Source organism: Scophthalmus maximus, chromosome 7, assembly GCF_022379125.1.
Source record: "Scophthalmus maximus strain ysfricsl-2021 chromosome 7, ASM2237912v1, whole genome shotgun sequence".
NCBI classification, from domain to species: domain Eukaryota; kingdom Metazoa; phylum Chordata; class Actinopteri; order Pleuronectiformes; family Scophthalmidae; genus Scophthalmus; species Scophthalmus maximus.
In genome coordinates, this window is record NC_061521.1 from 19,660,534 (window position 1) to 19,682,509 (window position 21,976).

At 45.2% G+C, this 21,976-nt stretch overlaps 2 protein-coding genes across 7 annotated transcripts in view; one reads left to right on the forward strand and one right to left on the reverse strand.

The window, feature by feature from the left end:
* si:dkeyp-19e1.3 (USP6 N-terminal-like protein) lies at positions 1 to 20,681 on the reverse strand. Of its 4 annotated transcripts, none has more exons than XM_035643215.2 (14): positions 20,518 to 20,681; positions 9,384 to 9,457; positions 8,804 to 8,889; positions 8,609 to 8,648; positions 8,432 to 8,512; positions 7,959 to 8,066; positions 7,739 to 7,848; positions 6,130 to 6,178; positions 4,676 to 4,796; positions 4,430 to 4,524; positions 4,100 to 4,165; positions 3,790 to 3,889; positions 3,216 to 3,368; positions 1 to 3,124 (listed from the first exon to the last, which is right to left on the reverse strand). In XM_035643215.2, the coding sequence occupies exons 2-14, from the start codon at positions 9,447 to 9,449 to the stop codon at positions 1,725 to 1,727; spliced, it is 2,475 nt and encodes an 824-aa protein (XP_035499108.2). In that variant the 5' UTR covers positions 9,450 to 9,457; positions 20,518 to 20,681; the 3' UTR covers positions 1 to 1,724. The 4 variants fall into 4 exon arrangements, with proteins under 4 accessions (XP_035499108.2, XP_035499106.2, XP_035499107.2 ...); XM_035643213.2 differs by lacking the exon at positions 20,518 to 20,681 and adding an exon at positions 20,190 to 20,443; XM_035643214.2 differs by lacking the exon at positions 20,518 to 20,681 and adding an exon at positions 19,527 to 19,692.
* Positions 19,730 to 21,976, forward strand: part of cpt1ab (carnitine palmitoyltransferase 1Ab (liver)) — a 21,702-nt gene continuing 19,455 nt past the window's right edge. For 2 of the 3 annotated variants that reach the window (XM_035643218.2, XM_035643220.2), the window contains exon 1: positions 20,902 to 21,036. The gene's annotated coding sequence lies outside the window, so the exon portion shown is untranslated. Of the gene's footprint in view, positions 19,863 to 20,901; positions 21,037 to 21,976 lie in introns of those variants that run through there. The other variant, XM_035643219.2, reaches the window with a different exon arrangement.

Below are 21,976 nucleotides of genomic sequence, written 5' to 3' on the forward strand. Positions count from 1 at the left end.
TAAAGGTTCATCTCTTTATAAAACTCAAAACATGTAGACGCATAAATGTGCACAAGCTTTGGTCTGAGGCCCACGACATCGCTGGTGTCAACCAGATCCATAAAAGGAGCAGTGGTCAGGTCAGGTGACTAAAAAATACTTTTGGGTGTGAATCACAGCAGTCAGGCCGACGTTAATGAACAAGCCGTTAAACATCCGTCAACATCTCTGAATGAATAATGTTTCTTTATCAAGTGACCTGAACCTCCACCAGAAAACAACAGGACACTTACAGAGAATGGTAAAACCTGTTGGGAATAACAATAAGGTCAGTGCAAAAAAACAACAACAACGAAACAACAAAAGTGAAGTTGAGGCCGTATATATATATAATGCAATATACAGTATAACTAAACAAAAACACCAATATAAACATGTTTTAACCATCAGGTCCTTACATTGTACGGTATGGCTCAACTTCCATTTGTCAAGAACATTTATGCTCTGCACCATTTAAAATAAACTGAGAAAGTCGCAGCGATGGCTCTAAATTATGGCTGTGCATATGAATATAATTAACTTTGATTCAATAAATTCTCTTCCCCAGTCTCTGACGATAAGGAGCCTACACTTAAGTGTGTAGCTTACAACGTGCACATTCATAAACAGACATTACAGGAGCTTCTGTTAATCTTCCAACCACCAGAGAGCGCCACTTCATAAATACGTGCCATTGATCACTGTAAATCAGTTTGCACTGACAGTATATCATCTTATTTCCATCTTATTCAACATGCATGGAGCGGTACATTATTGCTGTGAAACCAAGTGTCTGACAAACAGATTTTGAAAACTGATTCAATTTCTTTGAAATTCTTTTGAAAAATCTCAACAAAACAATTATTTAAAAAAAAAAGAAATAAAAATGGAAACAAAAGCAGCAGAGTACCCACAGAGTACCGCTGCTACCTGCCTGAAGCTTCCTTCAGGATTTACACCAGTGATATATCGCCACATCTTCCCTGCTGCTGCTGGTTAGAACTTATGTAATCGTTTTTATAAAGTTTGCATGCAAACTGCTTTGGTGGAACCTGGATTAGTGGTCGTTTTTTTTTTATTAAGTACTGACCTAAAGATGCAATTAAGAAACTGTTATAATAACAGCTTCTCGTTATAGTTTGATATACATTGAAGACGTGTGAGCCTGCTCACTGTGGTGCAGTAGAAATGTAAAGGCCTTTGGGTGCTTTAGCAAAGGTGACCTCATGCTGCAGCCTCAAAAAGCCCTTTGAGTTGAGAGTTGCTACCCCTCTGTGCACCGCAATCTGGTTAAGACACCGTGTTGTTGGAACAAAAAAAAACCCAACCTCAGATGAGGAAATGGTGAAACGCACAGCAGGAAAAAGATCAGGCCTCATTTCTCACGACCGTCCATCAAATTGACAATCTGCATTCACACTCAATAAGCAGAGCAGACGACTTTATACACTCACTTTTTGTAACACAGACAGCAGTTTTAAATACACTTAGAAAAGTTAACTACCCATACAAAAAGGTGCAAGTATCACAGAAATCTGTAAATACTAATTGAAACAAATCCTTTCACACACATATATACACACACGCATAAACGGTCGACACACAGAGGAACTACTGGCCTTTCACCTCTGTACGTGGCGTTGAAAATGAATCGAGCATTTACAGAGAAAGTCCGAATCATTCGGGCATCGTCGCTAACATTTACTTCAAAATGTCACTGATTTGGGCAGCTGCTGTCCACCCGGAGGCATCCTGCAAAAGTCTGGGCTGGATCGGATCAGGGGTATCCCCCCTGCTGCGGACGTTCCCGAGGGCCTGGAGTTGCCCGGGGGCGACCCAGTGTACAAGAGCGGTGCTGGAAAGGCAGAATGGTCCCTGGGGCCCCTGGAGAAAGGCTTTGAGTAACTGGGCGAGGCGGCCCTGTGAGTGTCCGAGCAGCCGGCGGCGCCAGACTGGAAGGGGTTGAGTCTGTCAGCAAAGCTCGGCGGAGGAGGGGGGATGATGGAGTCTTCCACCCAGCGGTCCTCTCCTTCATATTCAGGCTCCTGTGGCAAACTGGGGAGGGCGCACAGTGAGAGAGGAACGGGAGATGGGGAGGGAGGGATGAAAATGGGAGGTGGAGGAAGAGGGTAGAGAGCAGGGTCGTAGTCTCTGGTAATTGCATTTGGAGGCTTGCAGAGCATGCTGGGAACTTCCTCGGGGGTGGAACCCAGCAGCCTCTCCAGGTAGCGGTCGTCCTCATCGACCTCGGACAGGTTGTCGTACTGGGAGGTGTTGGACGGTCGCCTGTCGCCCGCGTGCGCTGGGACGTAGAGTGAGACTGGGAACTTGGTCGGCTTTGGGGGAGGAAGTCTCGGGTTGGAGAAGGAGAAAGGCTTTGGAGGAGGAGGTGGTTTTCTCTGTGTGACGTCGAGAGACAAAGGGGGTTTTGAAGACAGCTTCATTTGAGGGACCAGTGGTGAGGCTGAGCGGGGAGAAGGGAAGCTGCACTGGGTGTCTGGACCAGTTCCCGTCCTGGGAGAGGGTGATTCACAATCCAGAGGCCTTTGTTCGAGCTGCTCGGGGGAAAAGAAAGGTGGAGGTGGCAGATCTGGAAGGTCCATGATCTCCTCAGTCTGCATGGTGAGAGTATCCAGGGCAGGGGGTTCATAGGGTGGAGGCCATTCCACGGGCTCTTCCTGGGTCTCCAGGCCCACAGGCTCACTCTCTGGTTCTACTCCGTCTTCAGTCTGGCTACGCTCTGGGAGCGTCTCCTTCACATCTCCGTTCAGCCGGACCTCGGCACAAGGTTTGTCTGTTTTTGGGGGCAAAGGAGGTGCTCTACAAGGCCTGATAGGAGAGGGTGTTCTCTGGGTGTGGCCTTCAACTGGCTGAGGCGAAGGCAATGAAGGTGCGTTTGTACCGGAGGGGCTTCTTGAATCCAGGGGTTCCGCAGGATAAGGGTTCTGGTTCAGGGTGTCGCTGTCTGTTTGCTGGCTCTCTGCCTCCGGCTGGCTGTGGGGCGGCAGAGTCACTTTGACCTCCAGAGGCAAGTCGGGCTGCAGTGGCAGCAGGACAACAGGTCTCTCTTGACCCAGAGGTTTCTTTGGTAGCTCCTCTGACTTGGCTAAAATAAAAAAAAGGGAAATGGAAGATGAGGAACACGGCAACGAAGGAGGAACCAGATACTTTATACTGTAACAGAAACACAACTGCACCTGGAGGACATTGGTCCAGCTTTTTACTGCCTAGCTCGGACATGGCAGCCTGTAACTGTTCCACCACCACGTCGTCAGGCAGGAAGAAAGAAGTAGCCAGCCGCTCCTGGATAAACTCCCTCAGGTCCTCTAACTGGAGCTTCTGCAGGCGCTCTGATTGAACACACAACACAGACACACAAGAGAGGGAATTTAGATCATAGAATGAGGTTGAATGTCAGGTAACGTCTAATATGTTGAACCATGAATAGAAATGATATTGGTAAAGACAGTACTATATTAAAATGGGCCGATCTTCGAGATACTTGGGGGAAATAAAGTGGTTCACAAGAAATCAACCAATGTGAGGCACTGCTCACGCAAGCGTCCAATGAAAAGTCTGCTCTCTATTCTTCTCCTCAGCAACTGGGCACTTGCATTATGTAAGTCATCCAGTTAGTGGGGCAGCCAAGCGTGAGGCGGCGTGCAGAGTAATCCACGCGGTAGCGTTCACCAGTGCGACAACAGTAGCAGCCGCCGCGATTAATTTAGGAACGGCACGGAAAGATAAGTGAAAATCAGGCCTCATACTCACTCTTGTGTAACTTGAGGGTCGTGTACGCCATGGCAGTCAGCGTCTTGTCTCCCTCCATTATGTAAATGTCCCACAGACGCAGGGTGAGGGTGAAGGGGGTCTGTTATGTGAGACACACGGCGGCCAGAGTCAGTCTGATTAAGGAAAACGACAGAACGACCTCAAATGCGGTGCGATGTTCAAAAGGGAAAGCGAGGGAGGATGCACTGTGAGTCCAAACATCTGGGACTAGACGATCTGGAGATGGAACATCCATGCAGTTCATATTCTTTTCATACAGTTGGGGGGAAAAAAGTGAGAAAATACTCACTCTATCGATGAAGCACTGTAGAAACCATTTGATGGTGTAAATCCCTGCTGTCATCTGCTCCCTGTCCTGTTGGGCGATGGGAGTTCATTAGAAATATAGTGTCCGTTTGGAAGTCACTTCATATAATCTCTTCTCAGCTTATAAATCTTACTTTCCAAATAGTTCAGACTCTGAGGCCGTTAATCAGATAATGAAAAACGACAATGATTAAATCAGCCGCAGCCCCACGACTTTCGAAGCAGATACGCTTTTTGTCGCTCGGTGTGTGTGTGTGTGTGTGTGTTGCATGGGACAGAAAGCATCAGTCACACAAATCGTACTGTAACTCACCATGTGCTTCTTCAGCTTAGGCAGCATTTTGGAGAGGATCCGCTCGTGGTGAGCCTGGAAACGGTGCAGCTTGGGAAACCCAGGGATGAAGAAGCCTAGCATTGAGAAGAAAGAAGTGGGGTGACAGACGCAGACACTGAGTCAGTGGTGGCTTTTCTTAATAATTTCAAACAAGAGACAGTTATTATTTGGTGATACATCTGTGTGCGTGTTTAATTCCGTCATCAGTTCTCCCTCTTGTCTCACCGTGCATGGCATGCTTGCTGTTGGTGAGGAGCTGGGACAGAGCCCAGAACGCATCCTCCTCATTCAGGTACATGAGCAAGATGGCGGCAATCTGACTCATCCCCTGGCAGTAGCTCACCTCCTGAGGGGGGGGGGACGGGGGACGCAGGAAAAGAAGTCGGGTTCAATTAAACGGAAACGGAATTATCCATAATTCAATAGAGAACAGACGAGACACACAGGCCGAGAGGCGAAGGGAGGAGGAGAGGAGACCACCTGAATGTCTGATGTGGTCTGAGAGCAGACGGTGGATGTTCAGACCTACTGTACATGCAGCTACAATATTAACACATTTAATTAATATTAAACCGCAGCCCAAAATACATTCTCCCTAATGTGATGTCTTCAGTTTGAATCACCGCCCAACTCAAATGCTGTGATTCAATGATTTACAGTAAACACATTACGCTTGGCACGCGCAGATACACAGAACCAGACACACACACCTGGTATTTGTCCATATTAAGCTGATTTATTGCAGCAGCAACAAATGGCTTCTCCGAACGTATCCTTTCAAGGAAATGTGGTGGATATAATTAGAGTGACACTGAGTTTAAACTACACATTCTCCACATTCTTCTTCTTCTACCATCACATAGGCGAAAAGGACAAACAGACTTTTTTCTCCCTTATCCGTCCCTCCTGTCTCTCCCTCGCTCTCCCACTGACCCAGTTTCTCATGAGCAGAGTAGTGTGTGAGAAGAGGGGGAAAAAGGAAGAAAGGGATCAGCACATTTCCATTTCCTCTGGCTAACACACCTCTGCCACACAGGAACAGACGACGGAATCAGAAAAAAACAGACATGGACCGTGTTTGTGTGTGAGGAGACTGTACTGTATTGGACAAGCTACTGTCTCTGGAAATCTGTGCTTACACAAGACACAATATAAATGCTTAAGCTGAGAAATATACTGACAATTACCAATAAACAGAACAAACCAAAATCCTCAAGATATATTTTAGATTATTATCATATAAGACAAGGAAAAACACTTCACAACTAAAAGAGAAACTGGAACTGGTTGACGTTGGACAATTTTCCTTGAGAAAATGACTAATCCACCATTAATCAGTTTGGTTTCCGTGCTAATATTTTTTGGGGCTCGCTAGGTGAAGTACATGTAGAGTCAAAGGGGAACTTTGACTCTCAAAGGGGAACTTTGACTCTACTGAGAATAGATGTGGGTTCACCGGCGGTCTGACTGTTACACTGTGTGTCTGCACGTTCGGGCTGAGCCACACATAAATAAAAGATCTCACCCGAGGCTCTAAAACAAGGGAAACAGATGGGTTTGGAGTGCCTTGCCTGTTCTCTGCTGTATAGAAACTAACGCACTTAGTACACAAGACTCCTCCATATTATGCAACACACATTTAGGTATGCACACACGTAAAAAAAACAAAAAACGCTCACCGTGTTGTAGACGGAGTAGGCTGCTAGCACGTGAAACAGGGCCTGTTGCCTAGAGAGGGAACAGAGAAACTGCCAGTTTGAAAACAAGGATGTGATTCCTTGCCAACAATCAAACACACTTGAAACAGTGTAAAAGGAGTTAAAGCTGAGCGTATTCAATGAAAAAATTCCCCCAAAGTCATATGACGAAATGGCTTCTCAACCTCCTCATCCTGAAATATAACTCCATCAATCGGCGCAAACTGACTCAACAGCAGCTGCAAATATTTCTGGAGGATGGCGAATCCTGGCTGCGACACATCAACCTGGTAGTGTTTGTGTATATCTGTGTGTGTGTGTGTGGGGGGGGGGGGGGGTACTCTTTCCCTTCTATCCAAGGGACCCATGTCTGAGCTATCCAGCATTCCCCATTGCAACATTTCACTTTATTTGAAAGGCATGTGTGGGAGGATCTGTGTTCTATTAAAGCTGTGGTGATCACACTATTAAGGATTTCTGTTTTTAGGGATCGGTGAGCTGATGTGTAAAGTGGATTTTTTTATTTAGCATGATTTCACATATGTGGACAGACATTGTGATACAGGAATACAAGATAAAAAAATATGCTAACCAGGTTCTATGACCGCTTGCTGCGTGGCTGATCACATCTAGTAGTTTCAACTGTTTCAGACAGTGAACACAAGGCGGCCATTGTGTGAATGTACGTGAATGTGCGCTGAACAGGGGGGCATTAAACACTGTAATGTAGACATAGAGGAGAATGTCTCCCCTCAGGGCCTCTATAGTAAATAACATGTCTTATAGACAGTGACAGAGGCAGGAAAGGAGCTTTAAATAGCAAATCGGTGTCTCGGTGCGAGCGAGACAGCTGTTGATTCGCCGGGGAAGGAGTGGGCAGCCAAGCAGGATGGAGCAGTGTTTTCGGTCTGCTTGGACTTAGGAGCTTTGAAATTAAGGGGACGGACATGACAGAGAGCCAAGGAGGGAGGGAGCGCTCTGTCACACACTCGCAGTTGAAGAGACAAAGACAAATCGGCAGTTCTCACAACTGTCCCGACATAAGAGTATTGGTGTTCTTATTATATGTATGTGTTGGTCACCAGTTAACACTGTACATGCAAACTTCATGTCGGTGCACATTTCTGTACGAATGCTATTTCCTGTGGGGCTTCTAGTGCTGACAGGAAGACTAATAAAACACTGAGAAGAGGAAACAACCGCTTTGGTTTTGTGTGCACACGTGTGCGTGTGTGTGTGCGGGGGGAGGGGGTAATGCCAGAGGTCACACCCTGCAGAAGCCACAGTGAGGGCAAACCTGAACATGGGAGATGACAGAAAACAAAAACCAAGAACTCTGCAGTCGCCACATGAGGCAGAAGAGGTTGAAGATATTTGTTATGAGAGTTAACTAAACTTTGCCAATTAAAACAGTCGGAGTAGAATTCACATGGGGCCCACAAGACTATAAGCAGTGGCGATGATGTCATACTGTGGTGAAGAAGAAGGAAATGAAGAGACCGTCACGCTCCATCCGTAACACGCGTTGGGTGAATTGAAATACAAAAGTTCCCCCACAGCTCTCTGCTGTGGTGACGCTAAAAGAACTCACTTGACTCCGAAGCGGTCCATGAACATAATGTGGTTCCTGAAGGTTCTGTTCACGTCCAGGTCTATCTGCTTGATCTCTGTGGAGAAGTCACGAGCCTGCTGCTTCATTTTCTGGTGGACAAAAAAGAAAAAGGAGAAATGCGTTTAAAAAACAAACAAAAAAAACAAAACTAGACAACTTTTAGAATTGACTGTTTCTGTCATCGGTTATATTTTCATACCTCATATTTTCCCTGGTTTTCCTTTTTGACTTTCTCTACATCCAAAAGCAAGGCCCACGCCTGTCCTCTCAGCTGCAGGGGGATGCCTTTATATACACGCTTCACCAGCTGAAACACATACGACAGGCTTGGATTGGCTCTGTCTCTAAACATGGGGAGACAGCCTTCATCACAACAACTAGAGGGAAGAGGCAGAGGGTCACGTATGAATGCTGCTCTGTGTGTATCTCTTGTTAACTCTCTCGAATGACAAGGACTCGCTTTAGCCGTCTAGACTGGAGAGAACGGAGGGATATGGGAACGAGCAGTGGTAAAATGGGAATGGAAAAAAGATTATTAACGGAAGGGGAAAGATTACATCACATATCTCAGCTGAAGAAAAAAAAAAAAGGAGAAGTGAGGAGAGACGCAGGAGAAGTGCGTTGCTGTGGTCTTTGTTGAGGTTTGATGTGCATCACTACTGGGACACAAACCTTTTCACTGTTCCTGTACTTGTCCCAGTTCTTCACCATCTTCAGCCATTTCTCCACTCGCTCGATCTCCTGTTGCTTTTGCTGTGGAAGGAGAACAGACAGACTAAATATATCACACGCAAGGTAAAAAATCTGGACTTGCAATGGAGGGGAGAATTAAAAAAAAAAAGTTCATACCTTCTCTTCAAGCGCACTGGGCGTTGGCAGTTCTTCTTCACTGGAGCAGAAGGGGTTAGGGTTAGAAAGGAAATACACAACATACCATTTAGAGGATAATCCCCGTTTAACGCGATCATAACAAAATCTTTGTGATGTGAGAAAGATGAGAGAGACGGTGTTTTCTCCGTCAAGTGCTTCAAGTCGGTAACTTACTGCAGGAAGCCGAAGCGGTCGGTGACCTTAAAGATGCTGTAGTCAGCATCCTCCCAGGGGTTGATTTTGACACCCTCCTGCCGACCCTGAAACATCCACATACCACAAAATCCTTACTAGAAAAAAAATACTGCGTGCAATCAAACCACGATACAGATGGAGCGAGTAGAGTAAATTATGAAATGCCAGGTCAAAGTTTGAGACGTGGTAAAAACAAATGGACTGATGGCTAATTCTGCATTACTTGACTAAACCTTCCAATTATTTTCTTCTTCTCTTGTTTTCCTATTCCAACAGAAGCACTAAAAGGGTTTTAACCCCAAGGTATGACACACAAATGCAAACATTCCTGGCCCTCGTGTCATTAATTGATCACTTCACTTAATGCCATTACCTGTTGGTAGCAAATCTATTCGCTGTTCAAGAACGACCATCGACTCCTCTGGCTTCCCTTCTTTGAGGGCAAAATTATGTTCCCCGATGATCAATGATTTCACTTTTAAGGATCAATCATCTTTATGATAAAACCTTTTTTTTAATGAACTGTCCCTACACTGTTTTTACCTGTGCTCACACTTACCTTGTCATATTTAGAGATGATATCAGCACGTTCCTCTGCTATCAATGTGTCTATGTCCTTCTTCATGTCAAAATCTGAAAGGAATCAGTCAAAGATGGTCATTAGGTGATTATCAGCATTGGCATTAAAACATAATCAATGTGATGGAATACATGTAGCAGATCGTCAGATTAAAGCCAGAACCTTCTTGCTGTGAGGGGACAGTGTAAACCACTGCACCACTGTGTCGCCCCAACATATCAACCTAACAATACTAACTCGTTTAATTAATTATCCATCACCGAAACCCAAAAGCAACAGCAGCACATCCGACAAATCATACGAATTCAAGCCATCGCTCATCAATGTCAGGGGTCTATATACTTCTGTGTACGACAGTGTTGGGACACAAGGCCTACTTCACTATGTTCTTTTAAAATGAGTGTTGCAGCGTGCTGGTGTTGCAGCATGCTGGTGTCTATAAGGAGGCAGGGAGGGAGTAGCCACAAGGCCAACGCCAGCTTCCTGTTAATGTACCCACAGCTTCGGCTGACAAAAAAGTTGGGGCAGATTCTCAGTGAGGTGGTGATTGGTGCTACACTGCAAATTGTTTTTTTAGTTTTTTTATAATTGTCACTACATTCTAGGGTTGCAACTAACCATTATTTTCATAATCGATTCATCTGTCGATTATTTTATCGATAATCGATTAGTTGTTTGGTCCATAAAATGTCATAAAATAGTGAAAAATGCCGATTGTGTTTCCCAAAACTCCAAGATGATGTTTTGTTTTGTCCAAACCATAGGACCAGGGTATTTATTTTAGTGTCACAGAGAAGCAAAGAAACCATAAAATATTCACATTTAAAAGCTGAAATCAGAGAATTAAGACTTTTTTGAACCGATTAATTGATTATCAAAATAGTTGCCGATAAATTTAGTAATCAATTACTAATTGATGTTGCAGCTCTACTACATTCAAATTTGTATTATCTGTAACAGTGTTTTTCCTCACTTTCTTGCAAATTTCAGGTTTATAGGCCAACTGGTCATAAAAGTGACACAGTGACAGTAATGGGGCTTCATTTTTCTATGTGTTTGCATGTGCATAAACTTGTATACACATATAGTGCCCTCTCACAGGAATCAAGCACTGTCTGACCTGAGCCAATGGAGAAAGAAACAGAGAAGTGTTGAGCGAACACCAGAGACTCCGGCTACCTTATTTCTCACAGTATAACTTGACCCCGGTCGGACCCTGTGAGCCTGGCTGTCGCCTTCCCTGGGCTGGGGTTCTCTGTCCAGCACGGCTCGGCCGTTTAGCAGTTGTCAGGGGGCTGAACAAAAACCCACGAGAGAACAGGCTCGCCACCCGGTTGCTTGCAGCAGCATCTGAGTCGCATTAAAGCATCAAGGTTAAGAGAGCCACTCTCTAGTTTATTTTGAGGAACCAGTTACACAAGTGGGCCTTTGTTTTGCTGCACATTTAAAATGCTGTGATGTGACAAATGCCCCGAGATGAAAAGTTTTACATCAAACAGGCAGTGGAGCAAATAAAGAGAATTTGGCGTTACTAGAATAAAAAATCAAAGTGAATTCGATTTTCTAGTTGCTACAGAGATCAAACTACGGCAAACGTTCAACAAAATGAACCGTTAATAACGGTGTTGGTTTAAAACCAAACTTGATTTTCTTTCAGAGACACTGTTTGCGACACTGCGAGGAAAACTCTGCAGACACGAGCCCACTGCAACACATGCTGTGCAGTGCACCGAGGAAGACTTTCACTGACAGGTGGCGTGTGCGTGTATGTGGGGGGGGTGCCTTGCAGCAGCAGCAGGTGTGAGGGCACCTGCCGCCGCTCACAAAGACCCTTTAGTTTTATCCTACAAACCCCGTCATAGTGCTGATGGGGAGACATTTCTTCTGAAGCCACAATTCCCCACCATAATTTACATCTCAACACTGGAACAATGGGAACAATGGCAGATCAGTTAAAAGGGTAGAAACTAGGGCACTCAATTTCAAGATGTCATTTATTTGTTTTGGCGTTTTGGCTCAGATGCGATATCTCCTCCTGTGTCTTTACACACAGGGCAGTGAGGACGTTAAAAAAAGAAGAAGCAAAGCTAAAGCTTTAATGTGACATTTCTTTAGTTGAAACGTTCACCCTGGTGGGGTAGTGATTCTGGTAACACGCACGGTTTATATATAACAAACAAGGATCATCTGAGACCACCCTCGGAGTAGAGGGTGAACCTTCCCCAAACCATCTGTCCAGGGTTTTATATAGTTTAGAGTAGTTTATACACTTCTTCACACTTTTGAGTCCTGGGCTATTTTGGTTGTTTTTTTTAATGCTTCTGATTTTGCCTTTAAATACATATTGGACCCCAAAACACACAAGACACATTACATGATGTGATCACGCCGGCATGAAATTTACACGAAAGATAAAACGCTCAGTTAGTTGAGGATTTTTCCTTTAACACATGGTTAACTTTTGCTCCTACTTCGCGTACAATCAGAACTAACCAATAAAGGATGTTGGTGCCTTAGACTGTACTGATGTCATTTCCTTTTCATCATGTCGCAGCTCCCCTTCACACTACGTTCATGTCTAATGCCACAGCGTCCACAGCGTCTTCTCCATCAAACAACAGCTGAGCCTCCTGTCATACAGGTGGTCAGTGAAACCAGAGCGCCGAGCAAACGGACTCTGCTGTTCTAACGCTGTCCCTTTTTTTTTCACCACCCATTTTCACTTTTTCTCGTCCAGCTCAGGGTATTTCGGGCTTTTTCGAGGCATCGGCACATTTTCCTGAACAGCTGAGTGTAACGTCTGTGCCATTAACCGGGATCTGACCTTGCCCAGATTATATAAACGTCGAAGCCTGTTCATATATGCTGTTTATCTGAATCACGCACTCAACATAGTGGGCTTTGCAGTACATTATTGATTTCAATGCGTGAAAATACGAACATGGTGTGGAATGCAACACTTTCCCATTGCACCTGCTAAGTTATTTAACATTGCTGGCATTGACACAGAGTACTAAATATATACAGCAAATGGATACCAGACAAAGTCAAAAGTTGTGAGAATTATTTCGCGTAAAGATCCCTCCATGTTTCATTCAGCTCCTTTTTCTTTTTTTTCCCCCAACATCACAGTCTACTGGTGTAAAGAGTCTGTTATGTTTCATCTTTAGGTTCAAGCTGCTTATTTCCTGTGTCGGGTCTCCAGACTGCTGATAGTATTGTGTTGGGTTCAGGAAGAAAAGGAAACCGCCACTCCTTCAACAAACAGGTTAAATGAGAAACTGCAAAAAAAAAAAAAAAGAGTGCGACAACAAAATGGGTCCTCCGACCAAGAAAAACCCTTTTACTGGCAGAAGCTAGTAATTATCCAGGCTTGGCATTTTAAAGTCAGCAAAATAAAACATGTGCATGATACCACACAGTGGTCAGCTCCCATTAACTGCACTGGTACTTTTGCTTGTGACTCACCAGCACAGCCGAGGACCTCCACAATGTTTAAAGAACCGTACTTTCAACAGCTCTTTTCGAGTGGAGACTTGAGGTGGGCAGCTGTGGTGGGACCGAAGGTGTGAGACAGATGGGAGCTGAAGGAAAAAGGTGAGTAAGCGGCCGAGAACGCCACTGAGTGGGAGAGAGATCACGCAAACACAATTTAATATCACACCCGGGGGCGTGTATACGTAGTTAGTGGGAAGGAGTGTGAGAGATATTAGTTAAGGTTGAGATTTTTGGAGTTTTGAGAAATGTGTAGATTTTGAGGAGAGAGGGAAAAAAACTTGAATTTCAAGCAGAAAAGGTGAGCCGGTGGTGAGTAAGTGGTAGTTTGGCCAGTGGAGAATTACAGAGAGTGAATATGCAGTGAAAAAACCCCCAAACACTCCCCTGTATGTAAACGTTGATTATCTGGTTGCTTACAAGATACAAGCCTTTGAGCTCGGAGGCCTTGGTGACATCATTTCCTGTTATGACACGGCGCTCTAAATCTAGCTTGTGTATATAAGCGCTCAGTGCACTGCTGTATCTGAATCACATCCAGCTAATCAAATGATGTTGAGCAGCGATGCGGTAATCCAAAGAGATTCATCATCAACATTTTTCTTATTGCATCTTCGTGCCGTCTTCAGGCCGGGTTATGACCCGTGCGACCAAAGATGACATTGACGAAGACATAAATACTTTGAATTACTTTGAGTCATTTTACTAAGGAGACTTACAGGAAGGAAAGGTGTAAGGCGGCCTCCGCAAGGAAACCCAAAAGAAGAATAAGAAGAAAATAAGAAGAAAAAAAGGAGACTCAGACATTGCACCATCCATGGTCTATCTATTACTCTTTCTTTTTATTTACCCCATTTCACAGGGGGTGAATACGATAAAGGACGATAAAGTCCTTGTTTTAAAAAATTTTTTTACTGGATCCATGATCAGCACTTTTTTGATTTATGATCAATCCTAATCAGATTTAAAACAGGGGAGGTTTATACAAAAACAAAGTCAGTTTGGAAGCAATCCTGAGATTAGGAGAAATTGGGCAGTGGTCAGTTTACTATGGGATCCTGGAAACGGATCAACTCTGCTCTGATAGTTTGGGTTTGGTTAGGGGTCTGTGTATGTATGAATGTATATCAGTGGGCTGGAGACTCCATCTTGTTTCATCTCAACTAGTAGCTGTTTCACAATAAAATACAAAATTGGAATCATCATACAGATGTTGCACCTGTTTATCAATTACCGAGACATGACCATGAATCTTCACTCTACTTCTCGTCATCTACGCGGCTCTGGCACTCACAAGCCCTGGCCTGACCCCACATTGCTGATGGCGTGATGAAGCAAAGGACGACAGATGCTTGGTTGTTTTTAACCACTGGATGATTAGTCGACGCTGCGCGGTCGGCCAAAGAGCGCTCTGGCTTGGAGATCAGACAAGCTCGGGCCGTGCACTCAGTCAAACTTGTTAACCTCCTCACAAAGCGTATTCCCATACACTGACTGTGCTGAGCCTGTTTCTTGGATTATCAATCTGTATCATAAACCATCATCTGTCCTGCATGTGCACACAAACACACCAGCTTGTTCTAAAGATTGATACGTGAAGGGACTTCCACTTTTGCTTTTGTGCTTCATTTGTAAAGATTGAAAATCTAAAATGTAGACACCTGGTGCTTCATCAAAGATAATATTAGACCCAATATGATTGAAACACAATCAACGTCAGTCTTCTGCATATATGAATATCTGTGCGATTTAACAATATCTGTAATGAATAATTGACAACAATAGACTTCAAAGACTGTTCTGCAATGCAGCGCATGTTATTGTCCCTGTCATTACGTTAGCCCAAATCGACAGGCTCGTGGTGGTGACCGCGTGGAGAACAAGCCTCGTTCCAGTTCCGAGAGGGAAGGAGGCTAACAAGTGACCACACGGCTCCAATTTCCACATGAAGAGGTCTGACGTCCCAGATGGCTTCAGAGCTCCACTTTCCAATGGGTGTCAGATGCAGTGTGTGTGTGTGTGTGTGTGTGTCTAAAAGAGGCAGAAGATGAAGGGGGGGAAAAAAGAAGCAAAGTAGTGGAGAGATATCAGGATATCTACAAAGCGTCTCTATTTTTAGCAACCGCAAGGTATCTGTGAAAATGGATCAGAAAAATATTTTTGTTTTTTAGTAACAGACGTGGCTCCTGATCCAGGTCCACACATTCCCCCCCGCAGACTGCAAAAAAAGTTCCACAGAACAAGAACTTTCAATCTTTTGTTCAGTTCTTCTCAACATAAGGTGAATCCGTCAGTTTGAAAAAAAGATAGAAAAACCAAAGCATGTTATAAATAGGAAGCCCCTCGGAGACTTGAAATCACTAATTGACCCCACAGGAAATCTTTGCGGGCTGATACGAGATATTTGACACCAGCCCTTTCTTTTGGGGCAGGTATTGACTCCAGAAGGAACTTCTGAGATAAAGTTAAGATGCTGAAACTCATTGACTACATACCGTTGTATATATCAACCTGCTTTCAGACACGCACTTTTTTCCGGAACTTTTCCGGCGTGCCTGTGTGTGAGAACGCAAACGTCCGCAAATGATGCTCCGGACATTTTCCGGAAACTTTTCCTGCCAGTCCGAGTAAAATCATTTGGAAAATGTCCAAGTGAGGATACAGCAGGAAAATCTTCAGAAGATTCACTGCGAGCGAGTGGGCAACCCTCGCTTGAATGTTCTGGAAATGTTTCTTGCTTTTGTGAATGCGCCTGAATCTCCTAATGCGCTCATCATATGTGAATGAAAAAAGGCGCAGACCCAATTTTCCAGACAGTTCCCGGAGTTCAATTAACTAGCAAGGTGGTGCAACTGAGTTTCATCTTGTTTGCCATCTTCAAGCATGTAATCTCCATTCACCACATCCACAATGATAATGTCTGTGAATATCATCTATCTGTCAAAAGCATGTGGAGCCTCTGTAGACATAACAAGGATGCAAATGTCAAAGCCCCGTGCTAGCAGACACATGTTTTGCAGGTGTGATGGTGCATTGGACAATGGGCAATTGTTTACCATAAATCCCGGTGGTTCCTCTGGAGTTGTTCCAAGTGGCCACGGACTCACGCGCTCACTCAAAGCTTAGCATGACACGCAGTGTGCTAACTTCATCTACTCTGAACCAACAACTTAAGAAGAAGAGACAAGATCTAACGGTTCGAAAACCTCGATAGCCACAAAGTCTCCTCAGAGATAAGTTCCTCGTCTCCCTTGCTGTCTGAAGGCTCTCCGTCTTCCCCTCTCCCTTCATTTCTTTTGTTTGGCAGTAATGTTTGTGTATCTGCATAGAAAATAGCAGCGACACAGAGACCGTGTGACCCAGGGGGTGAAGCATCCAGAGCACAGGGACTTGGGGGGGAAAGAACCAGGCTCAGAATAACTAGTTGTCCACAAGGGCCTTTTCTGTCCCGCTCCACTCTCTAATACCACTGTGACTCTGTCTTTGAGTGTTTTCTCAAAGCTGAGCACACAAAAAAGAAACCAGAGACCCACCTACAACACTCACAATCCCAAACTATCTAACCTATTCCCCATTTTAACAAAGGAAATAACAAGCTGGAGGCTGAGGAAGGGGGGTGGACCCTCTGTCGCCTCACACTGCATCTGACCCAGCCTGAGAAACACTCTGCTACTTCCTCATTGCTGCCTCCCTCATTACCTGGGGGGGGGAGTGTCTAAATATAACAATCACGATACGTAAAGTTTTACATGGAGCATGTAGCAGCCCAGCCAGAGAGGCCTCGTTTCCCAGAGGGGCAGCACTTTTTTCTGGGGTGGTATGAGGAGGAAAGGAATGTCAAGGGAACAGTGTTCCTAAACACAAAACCACAGGACCCTGCTGAGAAAGCCACATTCTCATAAATGGATCTTCTTCCAAGCGAGGAAGGAGTCATAACACAAACAGAGACGCCAAAGGGAAAGCACACATAATTTGAGTTATTAGTGCTCTTACATTAAATTGTAGCACTATTATGTTCCAAAAGCTTGATATTAGACAAAAATATTTGAAGGATTTAGAAATGACATTCAACAAAAATATCCTCCGAACGTCTCTTCGGCAGAACAATCTGCTCATACTGCGACAAAAACGAAATAGGCTCCAAACAACATGAAATCTAATACCACTTCGACTGATGGTATACCCTTGTCACAGCACAGCACCAGTTTTTACAACGTCAAACAGATTAAATAATTCAAGAAGCAACATGACAAAGGCCCAACCAGATGCAGAGTCGGCAGGTCCTCCGGATCAGAAACTATGCAGAAATCATGCTCGGCTCACTCGCGCACACACGCCACTGGTGATTTGGTGACCGTAGTTTTCCGTGTACAAGTCATGTTTACAAACACAGAAACAGATTAGGGTACATGGGGGATGAGCAGGCTTGTACTGCGGGGAGATCATTCAGAAGGAGGTTAAGTAGTTGGAGCAAAAGCAGATTTTCCAGCGGCATAAAAAAAGAAAAGAAGACAAACTAGAGGGGAAATTCCAAGATAGCCCAGTATAGCCTTTTATACAAAAGCCAAAAGACAAACAGCTATTTGGGTTATTATCATCCCTCAGAGCCATCACTCATCTCCTCAGTGGTGCAGCAGACTTCAGCCTCAGTGACCATCTACCACCTCAACAGAAATGTGACCTCAATTAATCTGTGTGTGGGGGAATAGACCGGGGTAATTTATGGACAAACTGGCGCATCCAAATATCACACTGATTTCTGGCAGAGGCTCATGCTACTGCCAAAAGATAACAATCCAACACATGATGGTGTATTGTCTTTGTGTAGTAAATCACAAATATGTCCTCTCTCTCACTTTCAAAAAGTGGCATCTACACATTCCTGATTCCAAAATGAAGCCTTGATCATCACCATGGCAAAGTGAAGATCTAGATATTAGGTGTGTTATATTGAAAGTAGTAGTTCAGTATAATCCAGGGGGTCACAACAATCCCTGGCCACCTGTTTTTTCTGGGTTTCTGAGTTTGCATGTTCTCCCCAGGGTCTGCAGGTCTGGTTAATGGGAAACTCACACATGTAACGGTAAAGTGTGACAGTGTTTGTCTCTATGCTTAAACCTCTCCAGCGCGTACCCTTACCTCCCAGCCCCTCAGGGTGTGAGGAAAACAGGCTTTGGGACCTTGTGACCCCCTGAACAAAATAAGCAGGTATATATATACAATCACAGGCTGCATAACTCTGATAATATATCTAGTGAGTCACACAGCGAAGGCTAAAGCCTTTCTGTCTCTTTTAAGCTTCACTGTCCGGTGCGTTTTGTGACACTGGTCCGTTTGTTGGTCTTTGACGTCGTCCATCATAAAGCAGCCATTCAGGCAGACAAGAAAAAAAAAAAGAGGCTATTGATGCCTCTCCGCTGAAATAATATTATCACAACAGAATACAAAGCTTGCTGCTGGAGAATTATAGGGGAAATTTGCTGTTGGAGTAAGACATTAGGATTTAATGATACCAAAACTGTTAATTAAATTTAAAAGATGATTTGTGTCAGTTAAGTTTTTTTTTTTAACCAAAGGCCTAATTGAACTGTTTGCAATGCTTTCATCTTGATCTTAAGGCCTGCTGACGCCTCAAAGTGATGACCTACAATAGAAAGATGAAAAACGACCTGACCACCGACTCTTGAGTGAACTAAAACAAGGCTAATGCCGCTGACCGAGGCCCATTCATGGGCATAAAAACAAAATAAGGGCTCACATGCTCTGCCTCACACATGGCTCACATCCTGTTGGCATCAGGAAGGGGCTGCCAGATTACTGTTGAAGAGCACGTTCAAGTGCCCTGAGAGCTTGAAAGGCTTGGTTTACTCTGCATCTCTTAAAATTCAGCTTTTCAAAAAGATCAAACATCTCCGGCAAAGCACCACGTCGAGGCGTTTCCTTGTTGTTTAAAAAAGTGTAGAGAGGAATGTAATTCTATTTGCACTGATAGAAGGGAGGCAGCCTCTACATATCGTACCGCCCTTTTTGAGATGCCTTAGTTGTAAATGGTCAGTCAGTACAATAACATTTGGTTGGCTCACGGGGATTTGATCTCTGAACAATGATCCTGGTTTGAACAGAAATCAGGAATCAAAACACTTGACACCAGTAAGAACACGGAGCAGACAGACAGACAGACAGACAGACAAACAGTAATGCTCAAGGGTGTGTGTGGGTGTCTGACCTGCTGCGGTACGCATCACATTAAAGTAGAGGAACTAAGCACAGTCACCTTTCCATTGCGAGGCCTCTTCCTCCTCAGACCACAACCGTAGTATCACGCACACACAGTGTGACACACACACAAACCAAAGGCTGAACAGTAAGACACACAAAATGCAAAGCCTAGCTATGCTATAGGCTTGTAGCAAAAAACAACAACAACCAACTATGATATTAAAGCTTCCAAGATTTGCACAGCGAGTACAAGACCGTGTGCACACCTGAACACGCACGTGCACAAACACTCACACCAGCTCATTTATAAAAACCTTCCCCTTCCTTCACAAATGCCCTCGCACACGGCGTTGTCCATCACTCAGCGAATGACATGCACACTTAACACTGTGCAGGAAATGGACTCACCAGTAGCGAGCATTGGACATTTGTGACGTTAGACTGGGAACACCCCAAAACTCAACGAGTGGGTGCTGACAGGGACACAAGGAGTGGCAGACATCTGGCAGCGGATGATGAGGGCTACACATCTGCTGATGGAGGAGATCTTTCACTCAGACTGTCTGTAACCTCCCCCCACACCCACGGATGATCCAGCACTCACACACACACACACACACACACACAGACTGTGAACCCTTCCTGAGGAAAGGATGGACCACGCATGGCATGGCATGACCATACAGACCGGCCTACTTCTTCTGGCTGCTGCAGCGTCTGTGGGGTCGAGTGTAGCGCAGTGAGGTACAGTACGTCTCCCGATCGTCTCGATCACGAGTATTTCCTGATTTCGACAATATTCTTGAATTGCGGAACTCGGGGGACGAACCCCATCGAGAGGAGTGTCAACACATTTGAGTGGACGCCGTGAGAGCAGATCACGACAGACACAAGATCACGACAGACACAAGAGGCAAGTCCCGTGGACTGATGTCTCCGCTCCGTGACACAAGCCAGAGGTTCACATGGCAGACGACTGGGTGGAAAGCCCGCGATGAGTGATGCAAAACAATCTGAACCCCCCCCCCCCCCCCCCCCCCCCCCCCCAAAAAAAGAGAAGCGCTCGCTCACGGTCCTTGGCCACAAACAGGGGAGTTGTGCCGTTCATCCATCTGAACTCTTTGACTCTACAACCGTGTCTCCGCTGCCAGAATGAAGAACCAGCGTCGATCTGCGTTGAGTCACTCGATCACTCGTCGATCACTCGACGAGCCGCCCGCGCGCGAGCGAGTAGCCGTTAACGAGCGTTCCCTCTCCCGGTTGGTTTCTCGTGAATTAGAAAAGTTGTAGAAACATTTTTTAGATATGGAACCGAGCGACAAGTCTTCACAGCCCCCCCCCCCCCCCCCCACGACAGCGACGCTAACCGTTCAATAGCAAACCCGTGGTCGCTGCTTACCGTTTGAAGAGACTCCCCCCCCCTTCTTCTTCTTCTTCTTCTTCTTCTTCTGCTTCTTCTTCTTCTTCTTCTTCTGCTACTTCTTCTTCTGCGCTGCACCGACAACTTGTCGGCGACAAGTAGAAAACAAATCCACTATTCTCATTATTCTCTCCCTCGCATGCCCGGAGGGGCGGTGGTGGGTGGTGGAGGGGGGGGGCAGCCGTCCGTCACCCACACGCTGTCACTGCTCTGACGGCTTGTGCCCGACTGTCGACTCGCTCATCTGAAATCGATGCTGGTCAAACGGACTCCCCGCCCCCCCCCCACCACACACACACACACACACACACACACACACACCCCAGCCCAGCTCCACATGTCGCGCGCCGGCCGCAGCTGTCTCTCTGGCACGGCCGATGACAGCCGCGCGCGCGTGCGAGCGTGCGCGCGCCAGCGAGCCGCGGCGGGGAGCGCGTCCTGGTTCTCGCTGATTCGGTTGATTCCGGGTTCGACGTTGCGGGGGAAAGAGACGAGACGGTAAGTGTACGCCGTCATAATTTACGGTGCGCGTGTGTTTTAGCAAATACAACACTCAAATACAAACAGTGAAGTAGCCCCCCCCCTCCTTATTTTGTACGGATATTTATTATTAACTGACCTTTTAACAGCATGTTTGAGCAAATTGCCGTTTTCGCTCGCTGCAGCTCGACACGTTCATTTAATTAAGGATGTTCAGTGCGCACATTTATTGATTATGGTCAATGGTCGCAAGCAAATCAAACGACTGACTGAACTGTTTGACTTAAAATTGTCACGTCGCGCCCTCTGCTGGACAAAACCCTGAACGTCAGAATCAGAATCGTGTTTATGGCCAAGTTGTTGTTGTTTTTGCTGTTAATTAATGCTGCTAATTTGATGCCAACGAAACATCTTGAAATCACACAATGAGAAACAGGCAGAGAAAAAAAACTGCAACCACAGATGCACCACAAGAAAGAGTAGAATCCATCATCACCTTGTCAAAGACAAGACAATCATATGCCCTTACAATATGAAAAACTGCAACCACAGGACAAAACAGGGGGAAAAAATATTCTGTTATTGATCTTTATCAGTTTCATTATCAGTGCTTGTCCAAGCTAGCGGAACCAGGAAGTGGCTCTGCAAATGCAATAACTAATACAGTGGAAATGTAGGGTGAGCACAGTTGAAGGGGTTCATTTGGATTTTATGTCACTGGACTGTATCAGTTACAGACCAGTATTGACATCTACAGTTGTTGCATCATCATAACCTCAGGCAGCAGGTCCTGTGGTTGGAGATTTTCCAATCAGCAGCAGCAGCAGCAGTGCCTTGTGAAGACAACATAGCCTCAAACAAAACAAACATTTTTAGTATTCACAACAGAATATACACTATAGTCAGTGCACTTTGCTGCTTCACATTGCTCATAGATCACACTGTCTCTGTAAGATAG

What these genes read in the sequence shown, in the direction of transcription:
- si:dkeyp-19e1.3 (XM_035643213.2), bottom strand. Translation starts at nt 20,226, where the DNA reads ATGAACGGCACAACTCCCCTGTTTGTGGCCAAGGACC. An exon ending in CCTGTTTGTGGCCAAGGACC is followed by an intron (nt 9,458 to 20,189) that starts GTGAGCGAGCGC and finishes GATTCCTTTCAG; the next exon opens with ATTTTGACATGAAGAAGGAC. An exon ending in AGTACAGGAACAGTGAAAAG is followed by an intron (nt 8,067 to 8,431) that starts GTTTGTGTCCCA and finishes TATGTGTTTCAG; the next exon opens with CTGGTGAAGCGTGTATATAA.